This window comes from Haliotis rufescens, unplaced genomic scaffold (assembly GCF_023055435.1).
Source record: "Haliotis rufescens isolate VD_foot unplaced genomic scaffold, xgHalRufe1.0.p SCAF_13, whole genome shotgun sequence".
NCBI lineage: Eukaryota > Metazoa > Mollusca > Gastropoda > Lepetellida > Haliotidae > Haliotis > Haliotis rufescens.
This window is the reverse complement of record NW_025963813.1, coordinates 40,793,305-40,807,114: the sequence shown is the minus strand read 5'-3', so window position 1 is coordinate 40,807,114 and position 13,810 is coordinate 40,793,305. Positions and strand designations below refer to the sequence as shown.

Here is a 13,810-nt window from a genome sequence, read left to right as displayed (position 1 = left end):
CCCAACTTGTTCATTTAACGGTTAATATCAGTGAAGACAATAGTTATGTCGTACTAGGTTACCAACTGAATTCATTTCGGTTACTCAGTGGGGGCACGGGTGGCCCAGTCGTCTATGGCGCCGCGATTCGCTGTGTGGAGTTGCGCCCCTTGGGCACGCCAGAAACCTACGATTGTGGGTTCGAATCCTGGTTCGCCCCGATTATGGTACTAGGTTTGTCAGCACCATACCCGTGCTCGTGGGTTTCACCGAAGTGGTAAACGTCTGAGACTTGTATCACTTCGGGCTTTCCTCCCACATTAAGCTGACACGCGGTGATATAACTGGAATACTGTTAAAAGCGGCATTAAACCCAACTCACTCACTCGGTTACTCAGTGAAAAGATTTTATTGTTTTTCTTGATTTATTTTATAATCATTGGAGGATTTGGTATAGGGGTAGCTGTGTCACATGAATATCTCCCAGGGATGTCTTTGGTCATCAGGAGTCACTAAAACGTGCATTGTGATGAATATGACGGACGCTTTTATTAATTATTTCCATTGACGCGGCATTATCAAAATGATTCGATCTACAGAATACAAACGCTATTACATATCAGTGATAATTGTGAAAGTGAGACTTTCATGTTCGTTAGGGCAGCCGGGTAGCCTAGTGGTTAAAGCGTTCGCTCGTCACGCCGAAGACCCGGGTTCGATCCCCGACATGGGTAAAATGTGTGAAGCCCATTTCTGGTGTCCCCCGCCGTGATATTGCTGGAATATTGCTAAAAGCGGCGTGAAACCATACTCACTCACTCATTCATGTTCATGATCGTGATCATGTTGTTAACTATATTTCGGATTTGGGGGAAAGTTGTTCCGCTTCAATTTATTCATGGAAACGTATGCATTTACCAGTATAACCTGTCAAATAATAATATATTGAGCTTTGTTGGATTCTAAAATAAAAATATAAAAGACTCATTTGAGTTTAAGTTTGTTTTTAATGCTGCAACGATGATTATTATACGTGAGTGGCAACATTAGCTAATGATAGACTGTGTTCCGATATTGTATAAGTGCTTACGTTAGTGAATCAGTATATATATATACTATTCAAAAGAAGTTAGGGATCACCTGATTCTTTCATATTACAATAGTTAATCTCTCATGCCATGACAGATTAACTTTACCAATATAAAAGAATCGGGTGATCCTTAACTTCTTTTGAGAAGTATATATATGTGTGTGTGTGTGTGTGTGTGTGTGTGTATGTGTGTGTGTGTGTGTGTGTGTGTGTGTGTCACTTAGTGCCTGCATGAGTATATGCCTCAATGAGTTTGTATATCTTTGGATGTGTACCTACATTAGTTTGTGACATGGTGTCTCAATTAGTGTATGACGACGTGTCTCCATGTAGTCAAGTAATTATAAGGTCCAGGTTCAAAAAATTGACGGAAAAGGTTTAATGCTGGATTGTGGAGCCTTTAGACCTATTCATTAAAACAAAAAATAGTTTACCAAAATCAGACATAGGGAACCATCGGAAAATAGGTCAAATCCAAGATGGCCACCAACAAAAGTAATAATGATCATAAACATGGAACCAATAACAATAGCAACATTTATGATGAGTTTATCGATATTAGCTTGACAGGATAAATACAAAGGAATGTATATTAAACAATTTTGAAAGGAAAATTCACATAGAAAGTTAAAATAATGCCTCGACCAAGTCAGCGAGCCTGTCCACCCGATCTGTTAGTCGCCTTTTACGACAAGCAGAGTCGCCTTTTATGTCAAGCATGGGTTGCTGAAGACCTATTCTACCCCGGAATCTTCACGGGTCACACTTCTATCAACTATTACTATTCGCTGGTGACCCATGTAGATCACAGATGGCTACTTGTGTGCTATGTATGGAACCAGTTAACCTGGACAAACCCCAGTATTATGTGAAGTTGTCAGAAAAAGGCAGCTGTAGCATTAATAATGCAAACAGACTGTGCAAATTAGTACAATTACTGTAGCCTATTGGTACACAGACAGTGTCAAAGTGTGCATATAAATCCAAAGGCAATCAAAGTAGCTAAAAACTCTTCAATCGTATGTTTAAGCCTTAAATGTTAAAACTCAATGTTCTCTATGTGGTACTTGTATTGACCAGGATGCATACAGACATCCAGATAGAAGTGTCCTTCAGTTCAGCTGTGTGATGGATCTTGAGTTCCAGGAGACTACTCAACATATATCTACAACATACTGTGTCAACAGGCAGGATGATTGGGCCAAGATGGTACAGGGTATGGGGCTGACAAACCCAGAAACCTAATCGGGGGGAACCGGGATTCGAACCCACAATCACAGTTTTCTGGCGTGCCCAAGGACCACACAACTCTGCACAGCGAATCACGGCGCCTTTGTCGACTGGGCCACCTGTGTCCCCCATTCGATCAGTAAATAAAGATCTGGAAAGACAGTTACACCTGCACAAAAGGCTACATTGGCAAAATACGCACACTGTCCATTTTTACTGTTTTTATGCAACCCAAAATAACCTGGGTATGGTGATTTATTATCCATATTATGCAAATACACACGTTGTCTGGAGCTCTGAATAGTGTTCTCACCTCAGCACAGAAAACAGAACAAGACATCACTTCATATTCATATGACACTGTTTACTTACAGCATTTATAACCAATGTACATTCATAGAGGCAAAAAATACACTTAACAAGTATGCAAATGCACGCCTTAGGAAACCTGAATACCCAAGTAAAGGTGCCAGAGATGGCAGCATATTTAGTGATGGTAGCCGTGGCAATATTACACAGTTACAGGTGAGGTGAGGTGAGGTGAAATGGGCGCATCCAAGATTATTGCACTTATATAGCGACGTGCATGTACGTGTGTGTGTTTGTGAGGCTGCTTGTACTAGTCCGGACTGATGCCGATTTATAGTGCTAGCTCACTGAGATACCATGTCGCAGTTTAACATGAATACCCCACTCAGACACAGTATACTGACTCCGAGCCGACCAGTCCTTGTTTTAGCCCCTTAATGCCGAGCGCCAGATTAACAACAAGTACCATCTTTTAACGTCTTTTGGTATGACATGGCCGGGGATCAAACCCTGCACCTTCCACTCTCTGGGCGGACGCTCTACCACTAGACCACGGAGGGGGTCGGCAATATTACATAAAAAGTGGGAAGAATTAGAGAAAGATATATACATATATATATAAGGAGTGCAAAGGAATAATAGAAAAGCGGGTGTTGCATTGAATCAGCAATCTGGAACCTTACAGAAAAGAACACTTATGTCATGAATTACTATTATAATTCATTCACAATACCATACACTTTTTCAGAATAAACATTCGCATGACAATATCCTGACAGAACAGAACACAAGAGAGGACATTAACATTAATACAGGATCAAGCTGAATTAAGAAATTCATATGATAAAGTGTAAATGTTGATGACCAGAAGTTAGTGAGTATAGTTTAAAGCCACTTTCAGCAATTTTCCAGCAATATCTCGGTGGAGGACACCAGAAATGGGCTTCACACATTGTACCCATGTGTAGGAATCGAACTCGGGTCTTCCACGTGACGAGCAAAGCCCTCAACAACTAGGCTACTCGACCACCCCAGATGACCAAATGAAACAGCTTAGGTGTGGTTTGGTTAGGTTTGTTGGTTAATATTGCAGCTATATGACAGCGGTCAGTAAAAAAATCGAGTCTGGACCAGATAATCCAGTGATTAATATCATGAGCATTGATCCATGCAATTAGGATCGAGGACATGCATCAACCAAGTCAGCGAGTCTGACCACCCGATCCCGTTAGTCGCCTCTTACGACAAGCATAGTCGCCTTTTAAGGCAAGCATGGGTTGCTGAAGCTCTATTCTACCCCGGATCTTCACAGCTTAGGAAATAATATGTATCGATACAGACTGAAGCATATTGTGTATCATACCATTGACATTAGATCTCTGTGCACCTGTGCATCAATGAGCTATCTAAACTGATACACATTTCAACATTCCTAGGGATGGCTGTACATATTTACAGTGTGTTATCTCATTGACAAAAGCTACAATGAAGCCATTATTAATAATAGTGTCGGTTCAGATAAAACCCAGCCTTGTTGGCAACACACTGGCAAGATTAACCCTTCACCACCTTGCATGATTACAGCAGTCACTGTGATTGTTGTTTAAAGACACACTCAGCAATATTCCAGCTATATAACTACGGCCTGTAAATAATAAAGTCTGCATCAGACCAACCATACGAACAACAATCCATTCCATCAGTGCAAGACGACACACATTAAACCAAGGCACAAAATCTGTTCATTATACCCATACCAGAATCCTCTGGAAGCATAAATAATGTCCCAAGGTTATAATAAGCATCATTGCTCAACATGCTCAAAACGAGATGGGGCTGTGGCTGGTAGGGTAAACCAAATCCAAGTTGCACCACTTTCCTTGTCTGCAAGCTCATGATGTGTGATGTTTGTCACTCTAGCAGTCTATGATTACGGAGTTTCACCCACAGGACAGCAACTTACAATTTTTAGATGTACAATGGGTCTCTTTAAGCAGTGAGTGAGTGAGTGAGTTGGGTTTAACAGTATTCCAGTTATATCACGGCGTGTCAGCTTAATGTGGGAGGAAAGCCTGAAGTGATGCAGGCTTCAGATGTTTACCATTTCAGTGAAACCCACGAGCATGGGTATGGTGCTGACAAACCTAGAAACATAATCAGGGCGAACGGGGATTCGAAACCACATTCATATGTTTCTGGCGTGCCCAAGGGACGCAACTCTGCACAGCGAATAGCGGCGCCTTTGAGCAGTGAACAGATGCTCAAGATGTCAATTACTGGATTATCTGGACCAGACTTAATTATTTACAGACTGGCATCATATAGCTGGAATATTGCGGCATTAAACAACAATCCAACAAAATCCAACGCACTGGCATTCTCAACAGCTCTGCATATGCGCTTTACCAGTCTGATACATTTGTTTCATAACATAGGCGGGTCCAGGGGAGGGTCCAGAGGGTCCATACACCCCACCTTTGAAAATTGTAGTGTGTTGTAGACAATAAAACTGACAGACTGAGAGAGGATTTTGATATTTTGGACCCCTCCCTGTTAAAAATGCAGGATCCGCCCTTGTATTATACATTCAACACACTGGCTTTCTTGTCAGTCCTAGAAATCAGCATTTTCATCAGACCTACATGTGTGTTGTGTGTTATCAGTACTACACAATCACTTATGCATATTCATAAATATTCGATTCTAGTGGCCACGAATAACGAATTCAATTCATGAATGGATACGGTTCGATTCACTGAAAATGCAAGTGAATCGTAACGGCCCAAGTTCTGACAGTCCAACACATCGCTGTTATCACTAATGTCAATCCTGCACATTGGTGTCGCATTATCCTATACATTGGAATTCTCATCGGTCTCAAAGTTAGATTCTGCTGCAGCCGCGGACTTCTTCTTGTTCAGCCTGGCTCCCTTCTTCCTGCTGGGCTCCTCCTTGTTGGCTGTGAGCTGTCTGTGGAGGGAGTGGATATGTTCCAGCTGTGGACGACACACACCCACCTCAACACTTGATGGTAAACTGAGTTATAAACAACCCTGCCCAACTATAGGTCTAACTGAGTTATAGTTCTTGCTCTTGTTGTTTGTTGTTTAATGCCTCACTCAGCAATATTCCAGCTATATGACGGCAGTCTGTAAATAATTGAGTCTGGACCAGACAATCCTGTGAATGACATCATGCACATTGATACAAGCAATTGGGATACGATGACATGCATCAACCAAGCCAGCGAGTCTGACCACCCGATCCTGTTAGTCGCCTCTTAAGACAAGCATAGTCGCATTTTACAGCAAGCATGGGTTGCTAAGACCTATTCTACCCTGGATCTTCATGGGTCTAACTGGGTTACAGACCACCCTACCCAACTATATTTCTTAACTGGGTCATAAAGCACCCTCCACAACTGTAGGTCTTAACTGGGTCATAAACCACCCTGTCCAACTATAGGTCTTAACTGGGTTATAAAGCACCCTACCCAACTATAGGTCTTAACTGGGTCATAAAGCACCCTCCACAACTGTAGGTCTTAACTGGGTCATAAAGCACCCTACACAACTGTAGGTCTTAACTGGGTTATTAAGCACCCTACCCAACTATAGGTCTTAACAGGGTTAAAAAGCACCCTCCACAACTATAGGTCTTAACTGGGTTATAAAGCACCCTCCACAACTGTAGGTCTTAACTGGGTTATAAAGCACCCTACACAACTATAGGTCTTAACTGGGTTATAAAGCACCCTACCCAACTATAGGTCTTAACAGGGTTAAAAAGCACCCTACCCAACTATAGGTCTTAACTGGGTTAAAAAGCACCCTACCCAACTATAGGTCTTAACTGGGTTATAAAGCGCCCTGTCCAACAAAAGGTCTTAACTGGGTTATAAAGCACCCTGTCCAACTATAGGTCATAACTGGGTTATAAACCACCCTACACAAATATAGGTCTTAACTGGGTTATAAAGCACCCTGTCCAACTATAGGTCTTAACTTGGTTATAAAGCACCCTACACAACTATAGGTCTTAATTGGGTTATAAAGCACCCTGTCAAACTATAGGTCATAACTGGGTTATAAACCACACTACACAACTATAGGTCTTAACTGGGTTATAAAGCACCCTACCCAACTATAGATCGCAACTGGGTTATAAAGCACCCTACCTAACTATAGGTCTTAACAAGGGTTATAAAGCACCCTACCTAACTATAGGTATTAACAAGGGTTATAAAGCACCCTACCTAACTATAGGTCTTAACAAGGGTTATAAAGCACCCTACCTAACTATAGGTCTTAACAAGGGTTATAAAGCACCCTACCTAACTATAGGTCTTAACAAGGGTTATAAAGCACCCTACCTAACTATAGGTCTTAACAAGGGTTATAAAGCACCCTACCTAACTATAGGTCTTAACAAGGGTTATAAAGCACCCTACCTAACTATAGGTCTTAACAAGGGTTATAAAGCACCCTACCCAACTATAGGTCTTAACAAGGGTTATAAAGCACCCTACCTAACTATAGGTCTTAACTGGGTTATAAAGCACCCTACCCAACTATAGGTCTTAACAAGGGTTATAAAGCACCCTACCTAACTATAGGTCTTAACAAGGGTTATAATGCACCCTACCTAACTATAGGTCTTAACTGGGTTATAAAGCACCCTACCCAACTATAGGTCTTAACAAGGGTTATAAAGCACCCTACCTAACTATAGGTCTTAACTGGGTTATAAAGCACCCTACCTAACTATAGGTCTTAACTGGGTTATAAAGCACCCTACCTAACTATAGGTCTTAACAAGGGTTATAAAGCACCCTACCTAACTATAGGTCTTAACAAGGGTTATAAAGCACCCTACCCAACTATAGGTCTTAACAAGGGTTATAAAGCACCCTACCTAACTATAGGTCTTAACAAGGGTTATAAAGCACCCTACCTAACTATAGGTCTTAACAAGGGTTATAAAGCACCCTACCTAACTATAGGTCTTAACAAGGGTTATAAAGCACCCTACACAACTATAGGTCTTAACAAGGGTTATAAAGCACCCTACACAACTATAGGTCTTAACAAGGGTTATAAAGCACCCTACACAACTATAGGTCTTAACAAGGGTTATAAAGCACCCTACCCAACTATAGGTCTTAACAAGGGTTATAAAGCACCCTACACAACTATAGGTCTTAACAAGGGTTATAAAGCACCCTACACAACTATAGGTCTTAACAAGGGTTATAAAGCACCCTACCTAACTATAGGTCTTAACAAGGGTTATAAAGCACCCTACACAACTATAGGTCTTAACAAGGGTTATAAAGCACCCTACCTAACTATAGGTCTTAACAAGGGTTATAAAGCACCCTACCTAACTATAGGTCTTAACAAGGGTTATAAAGCACCCTACCTAACTATAGGTCTTAACAAGGGTTATAAAGCACCCTACCTAACTATAGGTCTTAACTGGGTTATAAAGCACCCTACCCAACTATAGGTCTTAACAAGGGTTATAAAGCACCCTACCTAACTATAGGTCTTAACAAGGGTTATAAAGCACCCTACCTAACTATAGGTCTTAACTGGGTTATAAAGCACCCTACCTAACTATAGGTCTTAACAAGGGTTATAAAGCACCCTACCTAACTATAGGTCTTAACAAGGGTTATAAAGCACCCTACCTAACTATAGGTCTTAACAAGGGTTATAAAGCACCCTACCTAACTATAGGTCTTAACAAGGGTTATAAAGCACCCTACCTAACTATAGGTCTTAACTGGGTTATAAAGCACCCTACCTAACTATAGGTCTTATCTAAGAGCCATAAAGGACATGTAAAGGACATATCACATTAGACCGTATTCTAATGAAATATGTGACATGGGTCTTATTATAGTTTTGCATTTGTGGTGGTATGACAATAACCTTGTGTAGTAACATACCAGTTTGGGACTTTTCCTCACAAGCAGCTTCACATCTTCCGGTAACACTGTGCTGCGCTTGGCATGCCTGGAACAACAACATCAGTAATAGCAGCCAGAGGTGAGGTGAGGTGAAATGGGGTTTAATGTTGCATCCAAGATTATTGCACTTATATAGCGGCGTGCATGCACGTGTGTGTGTGGCTGCTTGTACTAGTGTGGCTGCTTGTACTAGTCCAGACTGATGCCGATTTATAGTGCTAGCTCACTGAGATACCATGCCTCAGTTTAACATGAATACCCCACTCAGACACAGTATACTGACTCCGAGCCAACCAGTCCTTGTTTTAGCCCCTTAATGTCGAGCGCCAGACAGGGTAACAACAAGTACCATCTTTTAACATCTTTTGGTATGACACTGCCGGGGATTGAACCCTGAACCTTCCGCTCTCCGGGCGGAAGCTCTACCACTAGACCATGGAGGCGGTCAGTAGCCAGAGTGAGTGAGTCAATGACTTTGGTTTAATAGCGCTAGAAACTAACAGTTTTAGTCCACTAGTTCTTTTATTGATAACATATAACATAGCAAAACCCTTAAAAAGGGAAAATTTCTACTTGTCCTAATGATACCTTAAACTAATGTCAGTTTGGCAAGGACTATAGGACCAGTGCTAGTTTCTAATGCTGGTTCAACACCGCTTCAGACTGTGTATGAATCACAGCATGGCGTGTCAGGTTGATGTTGCAGGAAAGCCTGAAGTGATGCAGGTTTTAGTTGTCAACACCTTGGTGAAACCCAAGAGCCTGTGCAAGGTGCTGACAAACCAGAAAATTTAACCAGGGCGAATCTAGGATTCTAGCCCACAATCATCTGTTTGTCTGTTGTTAAACGCCACACTCAGCAATATTTCAGCTATATGACGGCAGTCTGAAAATAATTGAGTCTTGACCAGACAGTCCAGTGATTGACATCATGAGCATCGATCCACAGAATTGGGATCGATGACATGCATCTACCAAGTCAGCAATTCTGACCACTTGATCCTGTTAGTCGCCTCTTACGACAAGCATAGTTGCCTTTTACGGCAAGCATGGGTTGCTGAAGACCTATTCACAATCATCTGACCATTAGTTTCGGGCATGCCTAAGGAATTCCACTCTGCACAATGAGTTAGGCCGTCGTAGCTAAAGTAGGGCTCCTTCATTCACAGCTCCCAGGGCAGTATACAGACTAAGCTGTCTGTGAGTCGCTGGAAGGTTCGTAGTCGCATTACCATCTGATCCTACCGGGTGCCCATTCACTGCTTGGTGAACAGGGGCATATTTCTGAAGTTCCTTGCCTGAGAGACACCACATGTAACATGTGCTTGAGTGTGGGGTATTACCAAAGCCTCAGAAACTCTCTGGAGTCCAGCTGCTGAACACGGTCACCCATCCACCTCCTCTCCGCAGTCAACGCTGCTGAACTTTGTTTGTTTGTTAGTTTGCTGTTTAACACCGCACTCAGCAATATTCCAGCTATATGACGGTGGTCTGTAAATAATCGAGACTGAACCAGACAATCCAGTTATTGACAATATGAGCATCCATCCACGCAATTGGGATACGATGGCAGCGTTAGAAATTGGCACTAGTCCTGTAGTCCTTACTAAACTGCCCAATGGTAAAGGTATCCTAAGGACTAGTAGAAATTGGCCAATTTTAAGGGTTTTGCTATATATTATCATTATAAGGACTAGTGGACAAAAACTGTTAGTTTCTAACTCTGCGATGGCATGCATCAACCATGTCAGCGAGCCTGACCAGACGATCCCGTTAGTCGCCTCTTATGACAAGCATAGTCGCATCTCACGGCAAGCAAATGTTGCTTGAAGACCTATTCTACCCTGGATCTTCACAGGTCGCTGAACTTTGTCAGATTTGTGACTTTGCTCTACACTCGGGACCATGTGCCACCACAACAGAGATATTTATCATGATAAAGCTGCTGATCACCATTTGTTAACATTCTTATCTAGCGTTTAGGCAAACCAGTGAATGTATCCTGTTTGTTCCCACCTTGCAAACATCTCCAGATCATGAGAGTAGGTCTCAAACTGTCTCCATGTTGTCTCTGCAATGCAGGCCATCACCTGCTTGTTGACGGAGACATTCAGGTCATCCCCAACATCCCGACATATCCTCACCACAGTGTAATGCACTGCCGCCTTCAGCCTCTGAAACACAGGAAGTAACAGAGAATCTCACCACAGTGTAATGCACTGCCGCCTTCAGCCTCTGAAACACAGGAAGTAACAGAGAATCTCACCACAGTGTAATGCACTGCCGCCTTCAGCCTCTGAAACAACAGGAAGTAACAGAGAATCTCACCACAGTGTAATGCACTGCCGCCTTCAGCCTCTGAAACAACAGCAAGAGGTAACAGAGAAACTCATCACTGTCTAACATTCAGTAGCAAACTATCATCAACTTTGTTTGACAATAAAGGCATTCATGTATCTGTATTATTATCATGATTATAAATAATGCAATACAGTAAACCAGGTTAAGCTAGCCGTCCGTCATCTCCCATCTTCCCGAGGCAAGAGAGTTAACTGACATTAAAAGTCCAGTTTCCACCCTTGCCAAACTAGGCTGGTATTATGGAGTCACACTTTGGCTGGACTAACGAGTCTAAGCATAGTCCAATTAAAATCTCGCACCTAAATCGAACACGGTTCGTAAAATGTCGTGTAGATTTCTGTCGATTGCAGGATGTGCAAAGCATCTCGTCTTTTCATGTTTTTAATCAAGGTGCTCACGTGATTTGATGGACTTCGCTATGTAAGACCTGTATTATCACAATATAGATCTTGATAATCGATCAGATGGTTTTGACTGGGCACTGCCATTTTGTTTGAAACAAATGCAAGTGATACGAGAGGTGGAATCTGATTGGTCCATATAAGAGGCTTAGAAGGGACATAACTCGTAATAACCACTGGTGGCGGTGCGATCGAGCCCAGAAATTCCAGCCTAGTTCGGCAAGGGTGGAAATTGGACTTTTAAAGTCAGGTTAACTCTCTTGCCTCGGGAAGATGGTTATCTCCCAACAAAGATCACTATACTCTTCACCATTTCAGCTGAGTATTATTTTCAAGAATCCACTGTTGGAACCATGGGAACAGCACTGGCAATTTCAGGCTTACAAATAAAGTATACAGATTGTCCTGATTCACCTTTTAATGTACCGAAACATGATTAAATTGATTATTCTATATTGGCCTATATCTATTCCCAAAAAGAAAGATAAATTGAATAACTTATGTAATAGCCCGACCGGACACAGTATTAAAGAAGTTGTTATCCATAAAATTCTGTCTACCTTGTCATCAGTCAACTTTTAAGTAATTCCTATCAAACAATTTCGACCTGATAAGGTTTTACAAAGACTAGGCTAGCCTCACATACTAACTTTCAAAAATAAAACATAATTTACCATTCATGCGAGTTAAAAATAAACTCGTAAACTGACACAACATCTTGTCAGTACACATGGTGAATTTCGAACAAACATCCACATAAGTGGACGTGAAAACTCCACCTACAAGTATACCCAAATTTGCTGGTAATTCTTTGCTGTACCTGTTCATAGCTGAGGTCATCCACATTTTCATCTCGGACATTCATTTTCACGAAAAATAATCAAACTAACTTCTCTCAGCTTGTCACGTCAATCAAAAGTGCCCGCCATTAGTTTAGATGATCTGTACGAAAATGTGGACGTGATTTAATGCCGAATTAACATTCCCGTGTGATGATAAATTATTCTACAAATCCACGATTGCTTGACAGAATGTGAGTTTCGTATGATATGAAACAGGGGAGATGCACGTCATTAATCTGAGGTGTGCCGTCCTGTGTTGGCTCTATCAGCTGTGCTAGAACTACAATACTAGAAAGGAGGCGAACGTAAAATCTATTTCACCACTCAAACCTAAATCGCGTCTTAAGGGATGGTGCGGGGCCCACTTGCACAAAGCGATCTTTGCACTAAGATAATCGTAACTGCCATTCTTTGACATTGGCTTGCGTAGCGCTAAGATCGCTTTGTGCAAGTGGGCCCAGGACAGAACTTAGAGAATGCGGGACATCTCTCTGTTTGCAGAATATATGTGTACATTATCAAAATGTTAAAAGTGATTGAATTCCTGCATATATTTATGTATGTTGAATTCGCGAACATTCTTCCGGGTTTACAATAAAAACTGAATACCAATAACAGATGTAACAAGAATTATCAGTACATGTATGTGTTATGGAAACACTCTCAGGAAAGTGCGTTAAAGTTCCCTCAAAATTCTTCCCTTATAGGACATTAAGTCTCTGAAATGAAGTTATCGTTTAATATACTGTACAGAGAATCTCCTCATCCTGAAACAGAAGAAACCTAAACTTGTTAAAGCATGTAGAATAACCAGAATTAACAGTTTGCTTTGGCCATGTTTTATTTTAGGGCCTAGAGACTAGAGACTTTCCCAACCCCATTAACTCAGATCTTGTACTATATGATACTAAATCGGTTTAAACTAACAACAATATAAACAGTCGCTTTATTCTTTTGCACAAGGAACTCTCCTATAATTAATTAACTATTTTTATATTTATATTTTTTAATTAATTAATATATTTTTGTATTTTTTATGCATTTATTTATTTTTTACTTGTTCCTTTTCTATGGTGTATATAACGCTAAGTTATGTATATGTGCTCATATATTTTGTACCTTATGTGTATGCAATTTTAATGTTTTTATAAAGTATTATTCTTGATTTTACGTGTGTTTGAATGTATCACGCGGGCGGTCGGGTAGCCTAGTAGTTAAAGCGTTCGCTCGTCACGCCGAAGACCCGGGTTCGATTCCCGACATGGGTACAAAGTGTGAAGCCCATTTCTGGTGTCCCCCGCCGTGATATTGCTGGAACATTGCTAAAAGCGGCGTAAAACCATACTAACTCACTCATGTATCAAGCTCCGTTGACTTTTATCTTCTTTATGTAGAAATGGTGATCCAAAAAAAAATTATTTATTGCATTTGTATTGTAGTATAAACCACTAAACAAAGCATCTGGTGGTTTTTTTTCATCGCTGGTCCATTTTGACAATAGAAAGTGTGACCGCGTGGAAAATATGTACACTCCTTCGTCCTATTTGGTGATAGTCACGTGCTGATAACAAATTGGCATTCTCTAATATACAAGACAACAAGCGAGAATGTGCATAGGATTTTA

General features: G+C 41.2%; 1 protein-coding gene across 1 annotated transcript; it reads right to left on the bottom strand.

Annotated features, from left to right (window-relative positions):
• Positions 1–4,846: 4,846 nt before the first annotated feature.
• Positions 4,847–12,280, bottom strand: LOC124122487 (centromere protein S-like). Its single transcript, XM_046485525.2, has 4 exons — positions 12,165–12,280; positions 10,599–10,756; positions 8,562–8,628; positions 4,847–5,604 (listed from the first exon to the last, which is right to left on the bottom strand). The coding sequence occupies exons 1-4, from the start codon at positions 12,207–12,209 to the stop codon at positions 5,461–5,463; spliced, it is 414 nt and encodes a 137-aa protein (XP_046341481.1). The 5' UTR covers positions 12,210–12,280; the 3' UTR covers positions 4,847–5,460.
• Positions 12,281–13,810: the final 1,530 nt, after the last annotated feature.

Bases quoted from the DNA above. Each gene is read 5' to 3' on its own strand.
- LOC124122487 (XM_046485525.2), bottom strand. From the start codon at position 12,209: ATGAATGTCCGAGATGAAAATGTGGATGACCTCAGCTATGAACAG. The intron at 10,757-12,164 runs GTACAGCAAAGA...CCTGTGTTTCAG, and splicing joins ATGACCTCAGCTATGAACAG to AGGCTGAAGGCGGCAGTGCA. The intron at 8,629-10,598 runs GTGGGAACAAAC...TTGTTGTTCCAG, and splicing joins GATCTGGAGATGTTTGCAAG to GCATGCCAAGCGCAGCACAG.